Source organism: Misgurnus anguillicaudatus, chromosome 12 (assembly GCF_027580225.2).
Source record: "Misgurnus anguillicaudatus chromosome 12, ASM2758022v2, whole genome shotgun sequence".
Lineage (NCBI taxonomy): Eukaryota > Metazoa > Chordata > Actinopteri > Cypriniformes > Cobitidae > Misgurnus > Misgurnus anguillicaudatus.
In genome coordinates this window covers 32,352,873-32,378,513 of record NC_073348.2, presented here as the reverse complement: position 1 = coordinate 32,378,513, position 25,641 = coordinate 32,352,873, and the positions used below count along the sequence as shown (strand labels likewise).

The 25,641-nt window shown below is 38.3% G+C and overlaps 1 protein-coding gene and 1 long non-coding RNA gene across 10 annotated transcripts in view; one reads left to right on the top strand and one right to left on the bottom strand.

The window, feature by feature from the left end:
- dclk1a (doublecortin-like kinase 1a) overlaps positions 1 to 24,847 on the top strand; it is a 42,215-nt gene extending 17,368 nt beyond the window's left edge. The window contains exons 4-16 of one of the 9 annotated variants that reach the window (XM_073874408.1): positions 893 to 979; positions 10,334 to 10,428; positions 16,423 to 16,507; positions 17,124 to 17,299; positions 17,398 to 17,521; positions 18,150 to 18,292; positions 20,114 to 20,247; positions 20,570 to 20,647; positions 20,888 to 20,984; positions 21,162 to 21,242; positions 21,372 to 21,485; positions 22,334 to 22,407; positions 23,465 to 23,668. In XM_073874408.1, the coding sequence (XP_073730509.1) occupies positions 893 to 979; positions 10,334 to 10,428; positions 16,423 to 16,507; positions 17,124 to 17,299; positions 17,398 to 17,521; positions 18,150 to 18,292; positions 20,114 to 20,247; positions 20,570 to 20,647; positions 20,888 to 20,984; positions 21,162 to 21,242; positions 21,372 to 21,485; positions 22,334 to 22,407; positions 23,465 to 23,522 (1,346 nt within the window). In that variant the 3' untranslated portion in view covers positions 23,523 to 23,668. Of the gene's footprint in view, positions 1 to 892; positions 980 to 9,197; positions 9,425 to 10,333; positions 10,429 to 10,692; positions 15,387 to 16,422; positions 16,508 to 17,123; positions 17,300 to 17,397; positions 17,522 to 18,149; positions 18,293 to 20,113; positions 20,248 to 20,569; positions 20,648 to 20,887; positions 20,985 to 21,161; positions 21,243 to 21,371; positions 21,486 to 22,333; positions 22,408 to 23,464 lie in introns of those variants that run through there. The other 8 variants (XM_073874411.1, XM_073874409.1, XM_073874406.1 and 5 more) reach the window with 8 other exon arrangements.
- Positions 5,309 to 9,212, bottom strand: LOC129446787 (uncharacterized). Its single transcript, XR_008645271.2, has 3 exons — positions 9,066 to 9,212; positions 6,046 to 6,197; positions 5,309 to 5,683 (listed from the first exon to the last, which is right to left on the bottom strand). It is a non-coding gene; the product is annotated as an uncharacterized lncRNA (long non-coding RNA).
- Positions 24,848 to 25,641: the final 794 nt, after the last annotated feature.

The following is a 25,641-nucleotide window of genomic DNA, read 5'->3' as shown; positions in this document are numbered from 1 at the left end:
GGGGTTAAAACTTGTGCCTGTAACTCCATGGAGACTGGGAGTGAAGTGAGTTTACTGCCCGTCAGGATCTCCTGCTCTACAGACTGTGACATTTGCTGTCATACCTGGTGTCACAGGGGTTTGCAATCTGAATCTGAATGCATTATTTACAGTGGGATACTGCAGAAGAAAAGGCGAAATTCTTGAGATTCATGATGTGAAATGTAAAGACAGAATCTGGTCTGTTTACATTTTACTTAAATCCTTTGATCCGTATTTAGGATTAAGATCTTCGACAGGACTTTCTTCACGTGCCGTGCTGCCATCTTTTTGATTTCGCTCAGGATTTTGAGAAAGCTGCTTTTCCCAAGAGGATAAATTTAGCATTTAAGAATTATCTTTAGATTACCAGTATTGATAAATAAATAAATACAAGAAATCAAACTTTACAGTTAATTGGAAGTGTGATATATTTACAGTATTTAAAATTGAGATGCATTAGTAAACCTAATGAAATTAATGTTTAATACAAAACTGATATTAAACCGAAATAGGTTTTTTTTCCATATATGCGAACATGTACAGTGGCCCCAAAAAAGTATTTGGACACACGGGTGCATTATTCATCACATTCATGATAAGGTCACACCTGGCTTTGAGAATGCAAAGTTGTTTGGAAAATGCTGTGAAAACCACAGAAAAATGAATCATGTTGTGTGCAAAGGCTTCGGTTTTATGTATAGTACAACCATTACTGTATTACTTTTTAAAGTCTAACACGCATGTAAATTGATTTGAATGAAAAGTGCTTTATTTCTTATTCTTCTTTCTTTATAAATTTGATATTTGGTCTAATACATTGGACTGGCATAAGTGCTGCCTACATCCGAATGTGTTTTTCATTGCTTGACAGAATTGAAATCCACTTCCTATGGAAAAATGGGTTCTGGAAACAGAAGTTCGGCCCTTTCCGGACGCAGCAAGTCTCCCGCTGACTCAGGTAGTAATTATCTGTATGTGCGTTTATGCAAAAGTAAATCTAAAAGGCCAGCCGAACAGTATCCTGTGCAAAATTAATCGGTACACACGTGATTTCTGACTCCCCTGTAGACAATTCACTGTGCGCTGATTGAACATTTCTTAGAAAAAGATAATTAACTTTGTCTCAGCGCAGATGATAAACAAACTAATGAGAAGTCAGGGATGTGTGACAGCTCTCTGTGCAATAAACCCTCACCTGCTGTGAGTGCACCACAACGGCAATGTTTGCTGGTTTATCTGCGACATTGTGTTTGGATATAGCTGATGAAAGGCCACAACTCAATGGAGAGCAGTCAAAGATGAGATGATCTGAAAGAGTGAGGCGAGAGACCAATCCCAGCTGCAAATGCTTAAGCAATACAAATGTATAGTTTTTATCATGGAGAGAGAGAGAGAGAGAGAAGAGAGAAAAGAGAGAGAGAGAGAGAGAGAGAGAGAGAGAGAGAGAGAGAGAGAGAGAGAGAGAGAGAGAGAGAGAGATGAGGGTAGTGTGACTCAATCTTGCAGATCCACCTCAACTCTTGTCCAATGAATAATATGTTTATGTGTGACCTGAATTATAAGCATTAAGCTGTTTACAGTACATTTGTGGATTTATGTGTTTTCAGGTGTATTGAAATGATCAGGTGTGTTTCTAGATGGATGCATGGATGGACAGATAGATAGTAAAGTGATTGTTTTAGATGGTATTTACAATTTTAACCTATTGCGAATAATATGGTATAACCATCATGATAGAGATAAAAAATAGATTTTACTATAATAAAATGTTGAAAATCATGGTAAAACTATAGTACTTTGTACTGAATGCACAAAACCATTTTCTGTTAGTACAGTTTTTACTGGCATGTTTGTGTCCCATTTTTCCCCCACATACATATCTTTACCTTGATTGAATGTGTGCCAGAGACTTCTAGAAGCTGGTGGTTTACATTTTTTCCCACCAGCCGTCTGTTATATGATTGGTTTAAATCGTAGCAGTTGAATCTCTATGAGTTGGCTCAGAGTTCTGGATGTGGTTGTCATGGAGACGCTGGATGAGAGAGCGCTGTGCCTTGGGAGACAATAGTGGTGCCCATATATGGGCGCCCCTTCCTGTTTGGCAGGCTTAGCGGAAGCTCAGAGAGCGTTGCTCATCAGTTCAAGTCAGGCGGCTCTTTCTCAGCAGACATCTACAAACGTGATCTATTATAGCGTGGAATCGGTTTCACTTCAGATGCTCAGTTTGCCAGTCAGCCATTTTTACTATGCAGACAGTTAATCTTATAAGAAACCCCAGGGTGAGGTGGAATGTGCCAGTTTGCAAAGATTTCATTGCCCGGTCTGGTTTTCGTTGCAGTATAACTGATGATGTACTTTTGTGTTTATGCAAAGTCGGATCACACTGTGTGGCTTTGAAATGGATGATGGTGTCAAAAGTTTGGAGAAAGAAAACTAGACATGCAGGATATTTTGATATTTTCTTGCCAGGGCCTTCGACGGGTGCATTAAAATTTCATGAGATTTCGAACCAATAATTCATTTAGAACTTTTAAACTTATGATGTTTAAGCAACGTGTTCTGTTTGGATGGAGTAAGTGGAGTCTTGGAAAACCTATTAGGAAATACGGGTTGCAATACTGTTTAAAGATGCATTGTGTAACTTTTAGAAGGATCTCTTGATAGAAATGCAATATAGTATACATAACTATATTATCAGTGGTGTATATTATCAGTCCTTCATGTTGAATGAGTGACTCCGGGTGGGCTGCCACCACAGCAGCAAGCAGGCTCCTGATTGATTACCGCGGCGTGAAAATCCACCAAAGTTAACATTTTTACTCGGGCGTCAGCCGCAAATTCGCGTCAAACGCAAAATGCACAAAAAGCACCATTCGCGTGTAACGCGTGTACCGTGCCATTCGCGCAATTTGCGCGAATGAGGCGGAATTGCGTCTAGACCTCCAGACGCACATCAACGCATCTTCACATTGACTTAACATTGAAATCACTCGCGCTTGACGCCTCTACCGCGGCTGGTTTAAACGCAGCATTAGAGGGATATCTTAAGATAAACACAATATGATATATACGTGACTATATTATCAGTGGTGTATAAAGCACTGTATTATTTGTAATATCTTTAAATGAGCCGTTTTTATCTACATACACCGCGGGTTCCCTTAAGCTGCATTCAGACTAGCAACGACTAGCTAAGCGATCTCATTGATTTAAATGAAAGCTTGGCGATTTCAGGCAACACGAACAACAGTGACCGTTGGCGACTGGGTGTGGTGTATCAAAGTTGAGAAATGTTTAACTTTATTCAAATTATGAGTGACTTTCGTTAGCGACCACCAATGAGAATGAAGCAGTGGAGTTCACTGCATTCGTCTCTCGTCAGTTACTGGAGTGGACGGTAATCAATTGTTTGACAACCAGATTTAGAAATGCCTCTTGAAGGGACGAGCAACAAATATAATGTGAATGTACCTTTACATGGAAGTCGCCCCATTTTCTAATTAATATACTCGAATATACTAGTAATACTCGAAATTATAGTAGCCCTAAAGGGACAAACTGTTCTACAGAGCGTGTTTCGTCCCTACGTTGTCTCAGACGGTGACATGTTTGTCCTGTGGCAGCTTTTCATTGTGTTTCGAAATAGAGGTTGGCTGCAATTCGCAATCTCACCACTAGATGCCGCTAAAAACATAACACCTTTAAGGCTGCGTATAGATGTAAACATTATATAATGTTGTAATGCAACCTGTAATGTTTGTACACCGTGTACTTCTTATGTCAAATTATTATATCATGAAATCCTAGGAGTAAAAAGCAAATCTATCGGTATTGGTAGATTATTTTTTTAGGTTAGTTAATGCTTTATTTACAAACCTTTTCCAAAATGACTTTGGGATGTCTGGTTGACAGTCAGTGTATATTTCTCAGAATAAATCAGATTAGTGGTTTCTAGAAACATTTCAAGCCTTCCTGATGGGAAAAAGCGATTGATGAAGTACGGCTCTTCACGCGGCCCTCATGCTGTTTATATAATACAGCCTGTGAGTGCTGTCAGGCTAAGTATAGCATGTTGATTTTTTAGAGAGAGTGCCCCACACACCTTTACACACGAACACAGGCACATAAACGCTCTTCAGCTGATGAGTTTTTATAAATGGCGCTTATGTTTGTATTGAATTACAAGCTGCCTTTTGTTTTTGGCACAACAAAAACCGAAGCCCATGTCATCCTACGGATTTTTCACACTTTGAGCTGCGCGACCAAGTGTAGGGCAACACATTTCGAGGGGCTTTAACAAAGAATATAGAGCGGGACAGAAAACAGGCATATCTCACTGTCAGTTATAAACATCTGTGTGGGCTGACAGATATGGTTCATTTCTGCTGCATCTGTGCTATTCACCTTGACCAACATTGGATCTTAAAGACTCTTCAGAAAGATTTTCTCTCAAGAGCTAATGTTAGGCTCGCCTTTGAATTGCACTGACATCCAGGGTCTAATTCAAAGACCTCGTTATTTTTCCATCTAATAATTCCGGCCACTCGCTTCATAACTGGCTAAAAGGCACGTAAACATATCATTTATCCACTAGCACGTGCTATACTGCATGAAAACTTGTTTAAAGGTCACATCAAAATTTGCCAAATTTATTTTCTTAAAGGTGCAATGTGGGACTTTGGACGGAGCTGTTGGTTGCAATTCGCAATCTCACTGCTAGATGCCGCTAAAATGTACACACAGCACCTTTAATGCACAGACAACATCACTTATGGCCGAGGTATACATGTATATGATCATTATGATCGTCATCAGAAGAGTGTGCGCACCAACCTCTGTGTACGCGTACGTGTCAAATAAAATATACTTTGCGTTCGGCCGTGTCCATACCTTCGCGTACACATAAAAAAGCAGACTATACTCCGGGCTTTAAACTGCGTTTAAACCGTGTGTTTTTGTTTGAAAGGGACAATAATATGGATTTACCCCCATCTAGTGGTGAAATTGTATTTTGCATTCAAACGAATAGTGCTCTCTAGCGCCTCGCTTTTCCAAATGCGCGTTGCAACTACGGTAGCCGTTATGTAATCACTGATCTCCTTGTCCGTTTTAGCTGGTTCACGTGTTCCGATAGAAAACGCGTTGTGGAAATGTGTTGCCGTAGGCTAGTGCTTTTTGTCCCTCTCTGCTATTATAGTTTATCAATATGGCGAAATGACATGGAAGCCTCCTTGGACTTACCCGTTCAGTGTAAGTAAAGAGAAGAATTCTAAGCTTACAAAGAAAAGTCAGATCGTTGGCAGAGGTCATTTGACACCGAGGACATATTTATGAATAAAGACATTGAATTTGAATCAATATTTAAAATCCTACTTATTGTCCCTTTAAAATGCATTACTTTTGCTACGGTTATGCCTGGCATCCTACTACTCTGGAGTTTTCAACCTACGTAAATGGATACTTGTAAACGCTTCAGACCCTGTACTGTTATGTTCTTAATCATTTTTTTCTATACACATAATGTTGTGATGCTCGATTTCACTTGATGCATTGGTAGTCACTGATAAAAATTCCTTGTAGGTGGTTCTTTTTGCTCAGGGTGTCTTGTACCGCTGTCTCCTGGTCCGCTCCCCTGTCTGGCATATCACATAGATCCAGCACCCTAAATAGAAATTTCATTAAAAATAATATCCAGTGTGAGACAGAGCCGCTTGCTTGAATGTACTTAAATGTGCTCGGTATTGAGCTCTCAGAGCCCAAGAAGAGGAACAGAATATGGATTATGTATATATAATAATATATATTAAATAATACATAACTTTAATAATATACTAATTTAATATTTATATTGAGTGATGAATAAAATATGGATTCTAGTACATAATTGGTTAATTTGTTAAATTCTGAAGGTTACAACAAATTTAATGTGAAAATTTACATTTAAAGTAATTCCTTATAAGAAAATGATATTATGCAATGTATAATAAAAGAGAAAAACTCTCAGCACAAGTCAGTCATACTCACCACATAAGCTTTACTGCTACCTTTCAGCTTTTGTAAAAGTGTTAGATCAGGACAGGGGGCATGTGAGGGGACGCTGTGCCGCTTTTACAGAACATATCCTTGCTTTCAGTTATGGACAGAGGGTCAGATGCAAACAACAAACTCAACTGCACCTGGTGCAAAACAGCGGAGAGTGAGAGAAAGAATGAGAGGTCATTTCACTGAATCCATCTTCCCACAGATGAACATTTTACACAAGAGCAGATTTACAAAGTCCAGTGAATCTAAATTTATATGTGTCTTAAAATCCATCCTTTCTGCTCATTCAAAATCCCATACATAAATTATGTCTGCTCCCAGCAGTCTCCTACAGTGCTGTAACATCCTCCAAGGCTGCATCTGTTTTAAAGATGTGCGAGCTTATGTATATTGGTACTGTACGAGAGGATTCAGCTTCGGGTTTGTGTTATAAACAAAATGCATTGAGAAATTCATAGGGTGCATGTAAACAGGCTCAACAGCCTCTCTCACACACTTTGCTTATATATATATCCTCTTGGGATTAACACCTAAAAATCCATTATTATGCACGGTGCTTATTCACGCTACTTTTCAAGACGTCTTTTAAAGTTCAGATCAATAAACAGAGCGATCAAAGGACAAGTTCTTACACCGCTGGGGTTTTTCACCTCTGCTCAGTTGTTGCCATTTTTGCTAGGGAACTTGAAGAACGTGTTGGAGAACTGACCCCAAAAATAAAATGGTGATGTCAGTGTGTGAAGCATCACACACATCATATTAATGAAACACCACAGATGGTGCTAATGAGTGTACTTCTTTGCCCCAGTCTGACACATAGTCAAACACACACTACAATGCATACTAAACAGAACTTTGGTGTAACTTCAAAACTCTTCAGTACAAAGATTGTTTGTAATTGGCCAAATTTCATTTGAAGAGATGGTTCACCCAAAAATGAAAATTCTGTCATCATTTACTCACTCTTATGTACCTGTGTAGATTTCTTTGTTCTGATGACCACAAAGGAAGATATTTTGAGGGATGTTTAAAACCAAACCCATCATGAGCCTCATTCACTTCCATATTATTCTTTTTTTCTACTATGGAAGTCATTGGGGCTTATGACAGGTTTGGTTTCAAACATTCCTCAAAATTATCTTCCTTTGTGGTCATCAGAACAAAAAATGTTATACAGGTGTGTAACAACATGAGGGTGAGTAAAATGGCAGAATTTTCATTTCTGGGTGAACTATCCCTTTAAAGAATGCTTTATTTAAAACATCAAGACGTGTTGACATCTCTAATGGGAGAGCAGAATTGTCTGTTCTCTTAAAACACCATATATGTCATGGTCCCAATGTGCTTTCACAGACATTTTAATATTTCTTCCATGTTGAAATGACTAAATAACTACCCTGCTAAAATGAGACATCATCACAGAAATTCAAATGGATTTAATGGTTATAATGGGATCTGTATTGGGTTTTAGTGGAAATAAAATGGTATTTGTTGGTCTCCACAGGTAATGTGTTGGCTTCTATTGATGGGATGTTTTACGGTGGATACAGTTAAAAAAATGCTGTGATATTTTCAACCTGCCGTTGGGTCAAAAGGGGACAATGCTGGGTGGTATATAAACATTTTCTGGGTTAATTTAAAGTCGCCATGATACGGAAGTAAAGATTGTCTGATTTTCCCCGTGGTGACGTATATCCGAGTAAGAGGATTTCTGTAATGAAAAAAGGTAGGGCTGGACTTGAATTCGTCCATCGAAAATTGATTAGATCGTTTGAAGTTGGGTTTTTTATTTATAGCAACTTCTCACTAGTAAGAAAGTTTAAATGAATTGTAAATTCAAGTTGATTATACTTACAAAAAGGTGATGTGTAAATTTTATCGGCATCTAGTGGGGAAATTACGAATTGCAACCAAAAGCTCACTCCTCAATTTCAAAACGCAAATGGTAGCCGCAACAGGACAAACAAACGTCTGAGACAACGGCCGTTTCTCGGACCGAAGGCTGCAGCCTCCCGAGGTTGCATACGTCATCAAGCCTGGTTTATTTAAGTTAACTGAGCATTACATTCGCAAGTTATAAGCATATTACAACAATTTACTATTTACTAAGAATATTAGATAACATTAAAATTGTTAATGTTCTGAAAGAGACTGCCTTGATGACGTTGGCAGCCTGCAAATCCGACCTCAGAAGGCTGCACCCTTCGGATTGAGAAACGGCCAACGTAGGGACCAAACACACTCTTTAAAGCAGCTTGTCCATTTATTGCTGCTTCCATGTAAGTGGACCCGCGACAGCGTCAGCTGAAGCTTGGGCTCGGATCCTCTGGGGTGTTTTTTTTTTTCACAATTCAGATCCATTACACATATGCGCAAGTTATACAGTAGGTGGCAGTAATACTCCCAAGGAGTGAGCAGCCATTAAACGAAAAGAAGAAGAAGAAGGACCCGCGTTGTATGTAGATAAACACGGCTCATTCTGAGGTAATTTAAACATAATAGTTTATTGTTTAAGGTCTTTATACATCACTGATAATAAAGTTATGTATATTATATTGTGTTTTGGTCAAGGGATCCTTCTAGTTACACAAACAACGCAGCCTTAAGTGAAACGAGAAAGTTTTTACAGTGGAAACTGGGTTTAAAATAACCCAGCATTTTATAGAGTCTTGGGACCAAGTAAACAGCGTTAAATCTTTAAAGGTAAACAGATGGTAGTTAATTCGTAATGGAAAACATTAGAACTGTTGTGTAGAAGTAGTAGTACCTATTTCAGGCGGGTAACGAAATAAATATAACAAAGACAGCAGATCCCACATGAAAAAATACTGTTGTATACTTTAATAATTAGCCCTACTATAAGTAACTGTATTAACATTCAGCTAAATACTATAGAGATCTTAATCTTATATCATAGTAAATAATATATTACTACAGTATACGACAACCGATCAATTCACTGATCATTTTAATGTGGGATAGAATTGTACGTTTTTCACTACCATAAATTGCTCACGTGGTGTAGGACTTCAGACATCATTATATCCCATTTACATACGCTAGTAGTTTGTGTCTTTGTTTTGGTTTGTGTCTGACCGCGGTACGAGAGCCATTAAAGGTCTGTCGGTGAGAATATTCGGCGCTTTTCCACCATTACCTCGGCGCCAACGCTCCGCCCACTACAGGCACAGGCGCGCGTCAGAGCTACGCAAGCAGACGGCGGGCCAATGAGCGCGCAGCGGCTCACGCTCTCTACTCGTCTCCTCTCTCTCAGTTATTTCATTCATTGATTTGCGCTCGGTGAGAGCTGCTGCACCGCTGCTTTACTGCCACTGTGTACTCAACATGCTGCAATACGAAGGTATGCGACCTCTTCTCCGGATACCTCGGAAGATTTTGATAATGGTGTTTATTTAATTTTGATGCGATGTGGATTTGTATTATTTTTATCCATGAGTTACAGGTAGGTTATCGATGTGCTGTTTGTCAAGGTGCGGATGCTAATATTGTTAATCATTTATTATTAATGTGTAGGGCCAAAAATAATTGTTTAGGAGAAGTTCATATTCAATATTTTGAAATATTAATTATATAAACTGTAATTCGCGGTGGACTCTGCCAAATACATTAATATTTTAACTGTTAGTGTGTCTAAACGTCACAAGTTTTGACCATTACTTACATTCATATCTGCTGCTTTTATTCAAGTTTTAAAGTGAATAATAATACAACATGGTATATGGTAAGGTGAAAATATGTAGATTCGTTGCCTTATTCCCTTCTTTCTTTCTTTGACCTCCTTCAATTTCCTGTTCTTTATGAATTGCTGCTTTGTAAGGGATCTTGACACATTTTTTTTGTGTGTCCTGGTAACACAGTAGCCCAAACTGACAAGGGATGATTCCCATCCTAATTCAGGAAATAATGGCCTGTGAATATGAATGAGCCTGGTGTTGTCTGAACATCCGGTGCTTCAGAACGATTGAACTGTGACTGATGGGCCTTTGATGTGAATCTGTAGAAATGGAGGGATTTGTGTCACAGCGTGTTGCTTTGTATCCGAAGAGAATTTGTTGTTGGGATGCGAGTGTAGGAAGCGGGAGCAGCTGTGTGGGCGATTTCTTTTCTTCTAACTCACAGACATGCTTTTGAAATTCTCACTATTTGAATATAAGATTGCTGGCTGCCTGCTGTGGCTTTTCTCAGCTTCATTCACAAACTTTTTTTTATAAATTAAAGCAAACTTACATTTTTCCATCTTCCTGTTTAGTAAATGGGACATCGGCCAATCACCTGTCCACACCTCATTCTGCAAAATCGCCCAGTCCGTCTCCTGCCAGCCCGGGGAACCTGATCAAACACGGGGTAAGATGGCATCCACACTATCATTTTAAACAAACACACCCAGTTTTGGCAATCTAAGCACACATACCTGCTTACCTGCTGTGGGGATTGATATCATCCGTCATGTAAACCCAATTCTTAACTCAATTTCCCATCTGAACCACAACTATACAAAGTCTTCATTTAGGCTAAACCAGTATATGGTCCTAGTTTTGGTCTAGCACATCTTATTTCCTTCCAACACAATGTCAGGCTTTGCATAACACACTCTATCTATGTTCTTAGGAAACGGACAAGGTGGACATTGACACGACAGCTTAACTTTCCCTAAGTGGCACTAAAATTCACAGTCAATCCCTAGCAAGAAAGAATGGTGCCGGGCCTCCACTATTGAGATTTTTGCACAGTTTCTATCCTTCACATTTTATGCATGGGAGGCCAGATGAATTGTTAATTGAGAATGACTTTTATTTGTTGTATAGGTCAGCATTCACGATGAAACATTGTCTTCATACACACTGCAAGGTTCTACACTCTCAGAAATAAAGGTACAAAAGCTGCATTGGGACAGTACCCTTTCAAAACGGCACACCTTTGTACCCAAAGAGTGCATATTAGTACTTCAAAGGTACATATTGGTAGTTCAAAGATGGATATTTGTACCTAAATGGTACATATTAGGACATTTTTGTACAGGGTACTGCCCCAGTGACAGCTTTTTTACCTTTATTTTTGACAGTGCTCTCAGAAATAAAGGTACAACAGCTGTCACTGGGACAGTACTCTTTCAAAAAGGTACACCTTTGTAGTACTTCAAAGGTACATATTGGTAGTTCAAAGATGCGTATTGGTACCTAAAAGGCACATATTTGTACTTAAATGGTACATTTAGGACCTTTTTAAAGCCCTAGTGACAGCTTTTGTACCTTTAGTTTTAGTGCTGCCTCACGGTTGGTCGCGACTAATCGTTTGCAGAATAAATGTTTTTGTTTACATGATATATGTGTGTGTGCTGTGTATAATAATTAGGTTTATATAAATACACACACATACATGTATAATAAAAAAAAATATATATTTATATAATAAATATTTATATTTATATATAATATAGATTATATATAAATATAAACATGTATATACACATGCAAATGTTTCTTAATTATATACATGCGTGTCTGTGTGTGTAATTATTATACACAGTACATCCACATGGATTGTGTGAAAGGAACTTTTGTTCTGCAAACGATTGGTCGCGACTGGTCATGAGGCAGCACTATTTAGTTTTAAAAGTCGGAAAAATTAAAATCAGGTTTTGTTACTGATTCTTGTGTGGATGGGACTCGCTGCCCAATTGGAGAAGAAACATCCATTTTTTTTGTAAAAAGCAAGGGGGTTACCCTCAGACAACCCAAAGTCCACTTTCTATTATGTGTCCAATGATCTGAACAACTACTTGCATTGCAGTTGTAAAAGTGACACAGCTCAGATGCATTTTTAGTTACATCATAACTTGATTAGTTTTCTTTTTTACGTAGATTTAATGTAAATCTGTTTATCGCTTCTTTTTCCAGAGTGAAACAGTGAAGTTGTCACTCCCTTAGATAACCAAACACGCTGTGCACAAATCTAGATTTTTTTTTATTTTTTTGTTGCAGTGTGTATGTGGTCATTGATACTGCTATGAGTAGTGAATATACAATATACGCTGTTAAAGGAGCATGCAACTCATTAGAAAGTCTGTGGTTTATTAAGTAGGAGTCACGTGTGTGTGTGTGTGACCAAGTGTCCTTGATCCTGTGATCTGAGAGACTAATGCAAAAAGGTTTAATGCAGTCAAAGCTTCTCTATCCAGCTTCGATATTGAGCATTTAAAGGGACACTTCACTTTTTTTTGGGGGTAGGCTCATTTTCCAGCTCCCCTAGAGTTAAACATTTGATTCCTACCATTTTGGAACCCATTCAGCTGATCTCCAAGTCTGGCGCTAGCACTTTTAGCATAGCTTAGCACAATCCATTGAATCTGATTACAGCATTAGCATTGTGCTAAAAAAATAACTAGAGAGACTCTTCTGTAGTTACATCATGTACTAAGACCGATGGAAAATTAAAAGTTGCGATTTTCTAGGCAGATATGGCTAGGAACTATACTCTCATTTTGGCGTAATAATCAGTGACTTTGCTGATGTAACATGGCTGCAGCAGGCGTAGCGATATTACGCACTGCCCGAAAATAGTCCCCTTGGTTACTTTAAATAGCAGGGACTATGTTCGGGCAGTGCGTAATATCACTACGGGAGGGGAGCTGGAAAATGAGCATATTTTCAAAAACTGGAATGTCCCTTTAATATAAGCTATAAGGCTTTGGTGCATTTTTCCTGATTTCTTCATGAGAAACATTAATCAGGGTAGATGTTACAGTCCAGTACACATGTTGAGTTGCTCAATTATATCACGTGCCGATATTGACCCAGTATAGATGAATCAGAATCTCTTGGCCACCACTGAACTGGAATTTTACTTTGACTATAAATGGGAACATTTGGGAATACTGGTTTAGGTCATGTTCTCGCTGCCTTTAGTCATGAAAGTATAGATAAACTTCCTCTTGTGAAAAAGGCTGACTTTTAACAAAAGTCCCTCCAAACCGATTCAATTGTGCTCGTGGAGAGACAAAAGCACTCGGTTCTTTGATTTCACCCTACTCCCGCTAGAAAAAAACTACTTTTCCATTAATCTCGCACAGCTGCATGAGCTCTGAATGTTGGATGATCTCTCTGTGGCTTGACTCTGCTCTCTACTGTTGCAGAATGTTAATTTGGGACAGTCAGATCTGCCCAAAGCAAAGACGCAACTCAACGTCTTTGCAACCATCTCCTGCATAAGTGGGTCAGGCTTTGAAAGTCCCCCAGTAGAGTTCTGTGAATGAAGGGGAACATTTGCATAAATATGATACAAATGCAAAATAACGGAATGTTCTCGGAAAAATGTTTCAGATGTCAATTCTTTATCTAGCTTATGAATTTACATGAGTCTTAAAATGTTGTAGCTTTGTGACTTTGAGACAAGCAAGATATAGTAAAACCACCCTATATAGTAAAATAGTAAAGCAGTCCTTTTATATTAAATGAAAATTTACATATAAAATATGAAAATATTAATGATATTTCTACCGTTTTAAAATGCATTACTGCATTCAATTAAAAACTGAACGATTTAACCATTTATATTGAATTAATATTGATTGCCTTGCCATTTAAGCCCAAGTTGTGATTTGCATATGATTTTGCATGTTTAATGTATGACCCACTTATAGTGTATGTGTGTGCGCAGCCTCTGTGTCCTTTGGCAAATCCCCACTTTCATCTCATTTTCGGTCCATAATCTCTCAATTCCCCTGGGGGAAAATATGGATCACATACGTTTTATGCTATGGTGACAAATACATATTTAAAGTCCCCATGAACCAGAATTCGCAATCTACTACTTTTGTGTCGTGACGAATTTCCGAGTGAAACTGAATATTTTGCGAGGTAAAAAAGTGGGCGTGGCTTTTGAGATTTTGATTTTGATTGAAGTTTATAAGAGCAAACATTTAAAAAAAGGACTTATATAAACTATTTAAAATAAAAACAGGCCACATATAAATTATTTATAATAAACACTGCAATATTACATTTAAAAATAAGAATTGTCTTAATGTAGGGACTTTAATGTAAAAGCAACCATTACACAACTCATTAATCTGTCCCAATGCTTGAGAAAAAGGCACTTTGTCAAAGTCAGAAATTTCATATACTAAAATATCATTATAATACAAGGATAGAAAATACTTTTACTTGGTTAAATAGGTGGGGCATTTTTGCATGTTGTATAACACGGAAAGTAAGGTCATCGTTCAGTCTATCTTTGTTCATAAATATAGTCTCCATCAAATGATATCAGACTCAGACTTTGTCTGTTGGGTTGCATGCTCTTCACAATTTTCTTTGGGGTTTTGTTTGTGGGTTTAAATGACATTGTGTATGTGTGCATGTCTGTTGTCATTCATTCCATTAACATTCATGTAAAAATACATCAACGTCTTCCAATGATTTCATTGCATGTGAAATTTGGTTTATGGTTTTATTTTTGTTTTATATATCTACATAAACTCAAAAATTTCATTGATTCTCAATGTTTTGTGTTTTCATCACTTTTAATTATGATTCATTATGTATTCTTTACTGTCATTCCATTATGTCACTCATGTAGTTTTCATGTTTCTGTTTTTTAATAGTTTTGTATAATTTTTGCATATTGATATATATTTCGCATATATATCACTTATAGAAATAGAGAAGATCATGTCAACGTCTTGTCATTATTTTTTATGTTGTTCGTCTAGAATTTTCTTTATTTTTCATTTTAAATCATGTCATGAAACCATTCCATCATGTATGTACTATGATTACATTTTCATTATACATTAAACAATACTGTAAGTCGATTTATCTTAATATGATCTTGTCTGGCTGTTTGTACTTCTTAAACACAATTTGTTCTCTGTTTATTTGGATTATTTGGTTTATCTCAGATATCACAGATGCCAAAACAAACATGGATGATTTGTTTTATGCCTGTGCAAAGTAAGCCAATGTATTGGAAAAGCAAATGAAAGCAGTTGGTTACAGAATTAGATTACAGGTGTAATTACAAAATGTCCTCAAGTGACTCGTATGAGTCTCCAAATCATTTTCACTCATTGGTTTTAATGAAGCTGCAGCTACAGACGGTTTACCGTCTCCACAGCTGTTTCCCGAAAATCAGAGATCCAGAGAGAGGACAACGCTGTAGCAGGGAGGTAGTTTTTATCCTGTGATGGGAATAGTAATGCACTTTCTTGGTGTTGGATTAAATTTGCCCATCAAGTCATTGAAGTAATTTTGTAATTAGTGTGCAAGAATTCAACCACCATACACATGCTCATACATGTTTATTTTTCTAATATTAAACACCAGAATAAATACTAACAATTGCATGCTTCATTTCATAGTCACATTATTCATTATTTCTCTGTGCTGTTGTTGTGAGTAATCTGTTTGCTGTCGGTCCTGAGCAATCCAACCAATTAGGACAAGTGATATGACCCAACATTCAGGCAGGAAACAGGCCTTATATGGGCATGTGTCTGTGGCTGCATCCTGTCTCGCGGAGGGAAAATATTATTAGTGCCGCACACTCTAACACTCCAACAGTTTCCATGGCAACAAGAGTTTTAATACCGGCAGGACAAACTGTGATCTGAATGAAATAGAAAAGGATGCTGCAACACACGCATACACAGACTGACAAACACTCGCTCTTCAGTCGAAACTGATTACACTTAAACAGCCCTACCTTGCTCGTCTCTTACATATCTACTCAAATTGACATTATCAGCGCATGTAATAGTACAAACCCACCCTGACCCGTGCATCGCTTTGTCTAGGTAGATTTACGCTCCGTCCTCGCTATTAGCAACCCCACTCACTGTTTTCATCCCTCTGAGGTTCAACCAGGGCACGCTTGTATGCCACCACTGTCCAATCAAATCCACTGAGTTTTCTCAGTAGTCAGAAGAGCGTAGAGCACTTCGAGACATCTTTCCAATTACTATCCGCCTGGACCCGAAAGGGTCCCTGCACCCTGACTGGCGGCGGACGGGAGAGAAAACCAATTTACAGCCCAGCCAGTAACTTACAGTTGTGGGTGCCATGGCAACCGGGAAAAGCACCAATGTGCTAACTGTCTTTGTCTTAATGCAGTGCTGCTATGTTTTAAAGTGAGAGTGAACATGGTCCCAAGCGTGCTGTCCTCACAGGAACAATACAGGTGGAGCTGAGGCTATCATGGGCAGGTAGAAAGCTAGACTACAGTGAAAAGGTTTCATATTTTTCCTAGTTACATGGTTTTCTGGGGTTTCTGAAGTACGGTTTTACCTACCACAAGGTCCATTTACTTCCAGGTTTAAAGGGAACCTTTTTCTTTACACAGGGATCCCAGCAAAGTGGTTCCTCGCTCTCATTGGCTTCTACCAAAGTCTGCAGTATGGATGAGGAGGAAGGACCCGTGAGTGATGGTAAGATGTCAGGCCATCATGTTTCAAAGTATGATATATGGACAAATGTTCCTTAGCCAGTTAAATAAACAGCTTAAACCAGATAAATTATGGTATGCTGGTCTTTAATGGTCTTTCAGCTTGTTTAGACACTCATCCTGGTCTTTGACAAGAGCAACCAAACCCTACTAAAAAGCTATGACTATCTTAAACTGAATAACAGTTTAAGTACATTCACACTTAATGGTGGAGAATGTGGGTATATTTTTGTGTCTAACCAGAGTTCAAAAACAATATTTTCCCAAGCAAGTATGAGAGGTTTCTGGATTTATTAAAAAGAAAGCTTTAATTACACAAAACCTTAATTGTTCAGTGTCACCAAATAAAGCTCTTTCATCTCTAAAGCCTGTCTGTAGTAGAGGCTAAAAAGAAACACTTCAGTTAAAGGAATTGCATAGAAATGCATTACGCACACCAGTAATTCTCACTTTAATGACTTTTAACACAGCTGAATGTAACACATTTTTTTAAATCAATAGTGTGAGGCAGATACTGTTGAACGCAATTTTCCATGGTTTCTTTTTCTTTGGGCTTTGGTCATGAAACCATTAATCTCAAATTGTCTTATTCCCAGCAGCTGAGCCCGTGGACGAGACACAGATCCCAACCGTTCCAAGCTCAATTTCAGATCGGTATAAAGTTGGCCGAATGATCGGGGACGGGAACTTTGCGGTGGTCCACGAGTGTGTGGAGCATTCGACTGGCAGAGCGTACGCTCTGAAGATCATCAACAAAGGCAAATGCAGAGGAAAGGTAAGGAGCATGTTACAAAATGTTTTCTTTTCACACTTACGAGCTTTGATCAAATTAAACTAAGATATCTTTCTACTACAATCTTTTGTGCCATACAGGAGCATATGATCCAAAATGAGGTGGACATCCTGAGAAGAGTGAAACATCCCAACATTGTGTTGTTGATCGAGGAGATGGAAACCTATAGTGAACTCTACCTGGTCATGGAGCTTGTTAAGGGAGGCATCACAGTAAACGTGTGATTGTGGGATATCTATTCAAACCAAAGGTGAAAACAAATACGATTTGAAATTTGATCGTAAGACTTTAGCCTGGATTTCACAGGAATAGGTCACATATTTAAGAGATTCAAAGTAATTTTGCTCTTGGTTGGTTGGTCCATGTAATGTCCGCTCTGTGTTGTTGCGCTGGCTTGGTTGAACCAAGTGTTATTTTAAGCTTCTGTTCCACTTACTCGACTCTTTGAGGTGCTTCCGACTTCAGCCGGCAAACCAGGCCATTGCAAACTTCCTCTCGCTATATATCAACAACCGACCTCAAGAAAACTCTTGTGAGGTAGATAGCGATTCTCTTGCTGGGTATGTGGGAATGCTGCTTTTAGTGCCTTACCAAGCAGCAAAGTTTAAACACTAGGACGGTGCCATTCATAAAACCTACTAACTTATTTCATATTTAAACCCAAACCCTAAGTATTCAACTTTATCTTGCACAGTTTGCAGCACCTAAATCTTATAGCAACTCGTATGTGCTGTGTGGCAAATTCGTTGAATCAAAATCACGTCTACTAAAATCACGTCTGCTTTGGTCTGTACTTGATCTACATTGATGATTCTTGTTGGTCCACAGGGAGGAGATCTTTTTGATGCTATCACTTCCGCCAACAGATACACTGAGCGAGACGCCAGTGGCATGTTGTACAACCTAACCAACGCTATCAAGTATTTACACAGCCTTAACATCGTCCATAGAGACATCAAGCCAGAGAACCTTTTGGTAAGATCTCAACATTTTTGGCACCATGTGTCTTCCTCTTTCATTTCATTGTTCCTTCCATCCCATTTTCACACCAAACTGTGCTTCTAGGAATGACATACTGAGCGCACCCCCCATGTGATCATCGAACACATGTCACCATTGAATCACAAAGTTAGCACGTCCTAATGCTGGTGATATTTCGCGAACAGCAGGTAGTCTCATCTCAAATGTGAGTGTGTGTTTGTAGGGGAAGATGACAAGATGATGTTTTGTACGATATGTGTGTGATTGAAGAAAGATAGATGATTGCTCAAAGCTCTTTGTGACTGAGTCTAGACCAGACACCTACTGAATGACTGACTGTGATATCGCTTGTACAGCGGAAGAAGTGTGACGTGACTCACGAGTTGACAGTTCACAGACTGTACTGTTCTCCTAAGAACCTTGTACCAGACATCCTTATGAATCAATAGTGTATGGCTCATTCTCTGCTTCTTTTTCTATCGAGGGCTGTTGAGATTAGATGCGCTCCTACACCCATATGTGCCATTTTCAATGGTTTCTCTTTGGTAAACAGGCGGATGTATTGACCATTCTGATATACATTGGAACATTGCACCCACCGCTTGTGTGGTCGAAGACAGGGCAGATTTGTCCGCCGGCATTGGATGGGGCAAATTCATGCCCTCTTGATCAAATTCAGTCAGCTTCATTGCACTTCAGCGAACAATGGGACTTGTCTACTGGCTAGCAGATGCACTCGCTGTGTGTTAAAGATAATCGCTTGTGACTGGAAGCATACATCTCAAGTGTGCCAGGAACTTGTAGTGCAGAAGAGGCTGTTTTGGCTGTTATATAACAAACAGAAACCCCTCTAACCGGTTGTAGGGGCTGGATGGATTCATGCTGGGAGAAGATGCAGTTCCCTTTTCAGCATCTGTGAATTTTAGGGCATAGACATTAAAGGGACATTCAACTTTTTTTAAAATATGCTAATTTTCCAGCTCCCCTAGAGATAAACATTTGATTTTTATCGTTTTGGAATCCATCCAGCTGATCTCCAGGTCTGGCGCTACCACTTTTAGCATAGCTTAGCATAATCTATTGAATCTGATTAGACCATTAGCATCGCGCTAAAAAATAACCAAAGAATTTCGATATTTTTTCTATTCAAAACTTGACTCTTCTGTGGTTACATCGTGTACTAAGCAATGATATTACGCAGCACCCGAAAATAATCCCCTGCTATTGAAAGAAAATTAGGGAACTATTTTTGGGCACTACGTAATATCACTACGCCTGCTGCAGCCATTTTAAAGCAGTAAAGTCCTTGATTATTACGCCAGAATGACAGTATAGTTCCTAGACATATCTGCCTAAAAAAATCACAACTTTTAATTTAATGTCGGTCTTAGTACACAGTGTAACTACAGAGGAGTCACGTTTTAAATGGGAAAAATATCGAAAATCTTTGGTTTTTAGCACGATGCTAATAATCAGATTCAATGGATTGTGCTAAGCTATGCTAAAAGTAGTAGCGCCAGACCCGGAGATCAACTGAATGGATTCCAAAACTGTAAAAATAAAAGGTTTAACTCTAGGGGAGCTGATGGAATTGTCTCTTTAAGGGGCAGGGTTTAGATTAATCCAGGACTAGGTTATATTAGGACATTTAACAAACCTTACAAAAAACTATACTGGTGTGCATCTTGAGACACCAGTGCCAGCTAGGGACCATTTTTCTGTCAGTGTAGAAAAACTTGGATATATACATTTCAAAGATTGCTTTATATGTTGTGTTGGACCACATTTTAAAAACATTTTTTTATTGATTCACAGGTGTATGAACATCAAGATGGAAGTAAATCGCTGAAGCTGGGAGACTTTGGCTTGGCAACAGTGGTAGACGGGCCCTTATATACTGTCTGTGGTACACCCACATATGTAGCACCAGAGATTATTGCAGAGACCGGGTGAATATTTTAACACATTTCAATGAATGAATTTTAACGTTGTTATTAAAATTGTTATGAAACATAATATTATGATAATTATGAATATGTGAACCTGTCTGTGGCTAAAGTCTTATAATCAAATTATGAGATTTGGAGAATCAGTGTTGGATTTCAGTCACTGAATTCAATCTAGTTAATATTAAAGATATCAAGGTTATATTTTCACAGAATGTTCTTTACATTTTATATAGAAACAGTAAATGACTAAAAATGACTCCCAGGCAGGGTCACATATTATTATAACATTATTTGGAGTTTAACTATGTTTGCTTTACTGTAGGTATGGCCTTAAGGTAGATATTTGGGCTGCTGGAGTCATCACGTATATTCTCCTCTGTGGCTTTCCTCCATTTCGTGGGTACGTTCAGTGTCCAAAAATGTCTTTAATTCTGTACCTTTTCAACACTGTACAATCTTATCTGCATTATATCTGAAAATTGAGACCTCATTACATTATACAAAGTCTATTACACACCTCATAGGTTATGTAAAATGGTGCCACTATGTGGTTATTTTGTAACTCATGCCAACGTATAGATTCCTAATGACACTAGCGCCCCCTGTTGATGTCTATATGACGTTGCGCTCTGTATTTCAGAAGTACAGAAGATCAAGAGGCCTTGTTTGATCAGATTCTCCTGGGCCAGTTAGAATTTCCTCCTCCATACTGGGACAATGTATCAGATTCAGCTAAAGTAAGTATCGAGTAATTATTGAGTGTACTCAATGTTAAATATGTTATATGTGCATTCTTTTTGTTTATTTTATGCTATAATAGCCAATATAGTAATGGTTTAAAATGATTAAAATGGCTAATAAATGTCGGTAACTGGTACACTTCTAATATTTAGGATTATGATGTTTTATTATAGGAGCTAATAGTGTCTATGCTGCAAGTGGAAGTAGATCAGAGATACACAGCGCTGCAGGTGCTTGAACATCCTTGGGTCACTGTAAGTAATTCATGTTTTATACCATCCTTATCTATTACACAAGATACAAAAGTTGATTGATTCATCATTTTTGATAAGTATCTACTGTAGGTTTGTGTGCCATTTCCTCATTTGTGAACTTCATTTCAGAATGACGGTCTGTCAGAAAATGAACACCATCTGTTGGTGGCAGGAAAGATCAGGAAGCACTTTAACACAGGCCCCAAACCCTGCAACAACACTCCTGGAGTATCTGTTATGACGGTAAGATCACACATAGATCAGACACTGCTCTTATGTCTCGAGTCAGATGTTACATCTATTTTTAGGGTATAATTTTATTTAAATGGTGAGATTTGATGGTAGAAAAAATTTTTTGTGAGGATGCAGAAAACTACGATTAGGGAATATATTTAACAGCTAGGGGTTATTTACTGTTGGCAACTTAGTGGAGAGGAATGGAGGAAGAGTTAAAGGGACACTCCACTTATTTTGGAAATATTTTCCAGCTCCCCTAGAGTTGAACATTTGATTTTTGTCGTTTTGGAGTCCATTCGGCCGATCTCTGGGTCTGGCGGTACCACTTTTAGCATAGCTTAGCATAATCCATTGAATCTGATTAGAGCATTAGCATCGCGCTAAAAAATAACCAAAGAGTTTTGATATTTTTCTTATTTAAAACTTGACTCTTCTGTAGTTACATCGTGTACTAAGATTGACGGAAAATTAAAAGTTGTGATTTTCTAGGCAGATATGGTTAGAACTATAACTCTCATTCCGGCGTAATAATCAAGGACTTTGCTGCCGTAACATGGTTGCAGTAGGCGCAATAATATTACACAGTGCCTGAAAATAGTCTCCTGCTATTGTTACCAAGGGAAAATCAGAAAGCTATGCCAGAAGTGAGCCGGACCCGGACATCGGCTGGGTGGATTCCAAGACGGTGGAAATCGGGTGTTTAGCTCTAGGGGAGATGGAAAATGAGACTTTTTTTTAAATGGAGTGTCACATTAACTTTTGCGAACGCTACTACAATTCAAATCCACTTTACTAACAGCTGAGCTGTGATATGAATGTTATCCACTGAGCTGTAATGATTTTTCTTCATATAGCTCGACCATGACTTTTCCATGCAGAGATCAGGGTCATTGGATTTCTATCAAAACCCGGGAATGTTCTGGATAAGGTAATTTTGTGTGTCTACCAAGGCATGCCAGACACCGAATAAGCTTATGTTATCACCCAAGATGGCTGCTGCTGTGGTCTTGCTATGTGTGTATGCGTGTGAAAAAAGTCTCAGTCCGAATGGAGATCATGTGTATGACTTCAGCATCACATTGCGTTTATCTCCCTGTTGGTTTGCTCATTGTTCCCAGTGTATGCCGCTTGTGTCCTGCTCTGTGATGTCTTTTTCTGTTTTGCTACCCATCAGCTTCTCATGAGCTAGAAAAAGCTGTTCTCCTTTCCCCTCAGTGTATAATTTAATTGTTCCAATTTGAATATCTCAATCAATTTGAGGTATTCGAATTAAGTTTGTTAATTTTTTCATATTAATGTATTGTTCAGTGGTTCTCAACAGGTAGATCATGGCCCACCAAACTGCAGTTCTTTCTGATAGGGCTGTCAAAAAATAAATAAATGCAACTTCACTCTTGAATACTATCGGTACAAAGGTGTCACTGGGACAGTACAGTACCTTTTTAAAAGTATACTTTTGTACCCAAAAGAGTGTATATTAGTACCATTTTGTAATCAATTCAGCCGATCTTGTACCACTTTTAGCATAGCTGATTAGACCATTAGCATCGCGCTCAAAAATAACCAAAAAGTTTCAATATTTTTCCACATCGTGTACTAAGACCGGCGGAAAATTAAAACTTTTAATTTTCTGTCGGTCTTAGTACACGATGAAACTACAGAGTCAAGTTTTAAATCGTAAAAATATCAAAACTCTTTGGTTATTTTTGAGCGCAATGCTAAACGGTCTAGTTAGATTCAATGTATTATGCTAAGCTATGCTAAAAGTGGTAGCGCCAGACCCGGAGATCAGCTGAATGAATTCCAATACTGTAAAAATCAAATGTTTAACTCTAGGGGAGCTGGAAGTGAGCATATTTTCAAAAAATTGGAATGTCCCTTTAAGCGAAATCAGTTAAGAACCACTAGAATTATTATTTATTGAATCTTTTTAACACTAGTCATGTATTTCTTAGTCTGACTGAGTTTTCTCCATTTTTCTTCAGACCACCGCTCTTGATAAGGAGAGGCAGATTTTCCGACGAGGACGCCACCAGAATGTGAGCGCAGCTCCTCGGACCACCCAGCCGACCTGTAGCCTCCACATCCCAGCCTTTACACCCCGTCTGTACCTCGACCCGTCCCAACCGCCCGTCGGGCTCCCAGCCCCCACACTCAATTCATGCCCCTCAACAACCACCGCCACGCCCGAGTCTGAGGACTTTTCCGGCTGCTCCACAGAGACTGTTCGCTCCCTCCTCTCTCCTTTCTAGTACTTGAAGGGAAGGGAGCAACTGGAAAGAGCATTAAGAGGAGAAGGTTTCATGAGGATTCGGATCGCGGCCGAGTGGACCGATAAACATTTTGTAATCCGATCACACAATGGTGCACAAAGAGGAAAATGACTATGTCAGGAAAGGGGGGTTTCTTGTTTATTTACGGTCATTGTAATAATTTTTTCATTTATTTATACATGATGGATAGATTTTTCATTTTTATTCAGGTTTAAATATCCTCGTTTCTGTTGAGGCACCTTAGAATGTTTATCTTGGTCCAGTATTGCTTATGTGTTTCAGAAGAAAACTGCAAAGATGCTATAATTGATATTTAGTTGTCAGTTATCAAGCCCATAAAAAACTTTAAAAAATAATTTTAAGGGAAAATCTGTGGAATTACTTGAAACATGGTGAAAAATGTTAAACAGAGCTGGTAGTATTATACTCTTTTCGGTAGCTGAAAGCAAATAAGCAGGCAAGAAGTTTAAATTTTTGCTTGTATCCCAGACCAGTGTTCCCAAAAACGTTTGGAAATGCCCCAGCTTCATATACTTATGGGCTAAATACTATCTATACTATTTTCCCTTTGTGCTTACAGTACTGGACACTTATGGAACTTATCCATACATGAGATGGGGACCTTTTTTGTAATCTGTGTAAATAATATAATTTCAATTATTTTGATATCGACAATATATTTCTTTATCTTAACTAGACTATGTAATTCACACATTTAACCATTTCACACTTTTTAAGTATACCGAACATAAGCACAAGTGCATTGTGGGAAAGACAAGCAACATTCCTTAAAACAGGGTCAGCTCTTGGAAAAACAAACGTCAACAGGAAAAAGTTCAAAGTGATTACTCCATTTCTCTCATTCAGTGGTACAGTACTACTACGTAAAGCAATTGCCAAACGGTACAGGAGATTTGGTATTAGTTACAGAATGTAAGAAAAGTATGAAGTGTTTTAGTAGTGTGACATGTTCTAATACCTCATAAACCTGCTTACTGTGTCATTGTATTCTCTCATTAGTGCATGGAATACAGAGCGGCTCTTATATTTATTATTTGAGACATCATCATATTAAAAAAGTAACATATTACACAACAGGACTTTGTGGTTATTTTATTATTTTATTTTATTGTACTATATTATGCTTACAATTTGTCACATACTAATTTCTAAGCTAATGATGTCCCAGGTGAAAAAATGCTGAAGTACATCAAATTTATTTTACTGCACTAAATAAATGTACTATTTTTTACACCGTAATTTTATAGTGTGTGAAGTGCATCCTACGAAGGATGCGTCCTTCAAAGGATGTGTCCTACGAAGGATGCGTCCTCCATGACCTTCGAATTATGAAAGCTATTGCTGTGCTTAATGATTATGCTTAGCACCATTTTCATGTATTGTATGTACAAAAAATACATAAATATTTTATTAGCCTCTGAAGGATGCGTCTTTCGAAGGATGTGTCCTTTGTGACCTTCAAAGGATCCTGCCTTCGAATTATGACAGCTATTGCTGCCCTCAATGTTTCTGCATAGCACCCATAGCAACATAATACACATAACACATTAGCTGTGTCTAGTTCCAGAAGGTTTCATCCTTTGCGTCCTCTGGAGGTACATCCTCTGAAGGATGCAGTATACAGTATACTCAACCTATAATTAAACAAAATAACCTTCATAGGACATATGGACAGAAAAGAAAACAGGAACTTCCTTTAAAAAAATCAATATACATTAAATATAATTTTAATCATCCTCCGAAGGACGCGTCCTACAAAGGATGCATCCTCCAAAGGATGCGTCCTCCGAAGTATGCATCCTACGAAGGATGCGTCCTAAGAAGGATGCATCCTCCATGACCTTCAAAGGATCCAGCCTTCGAATTAT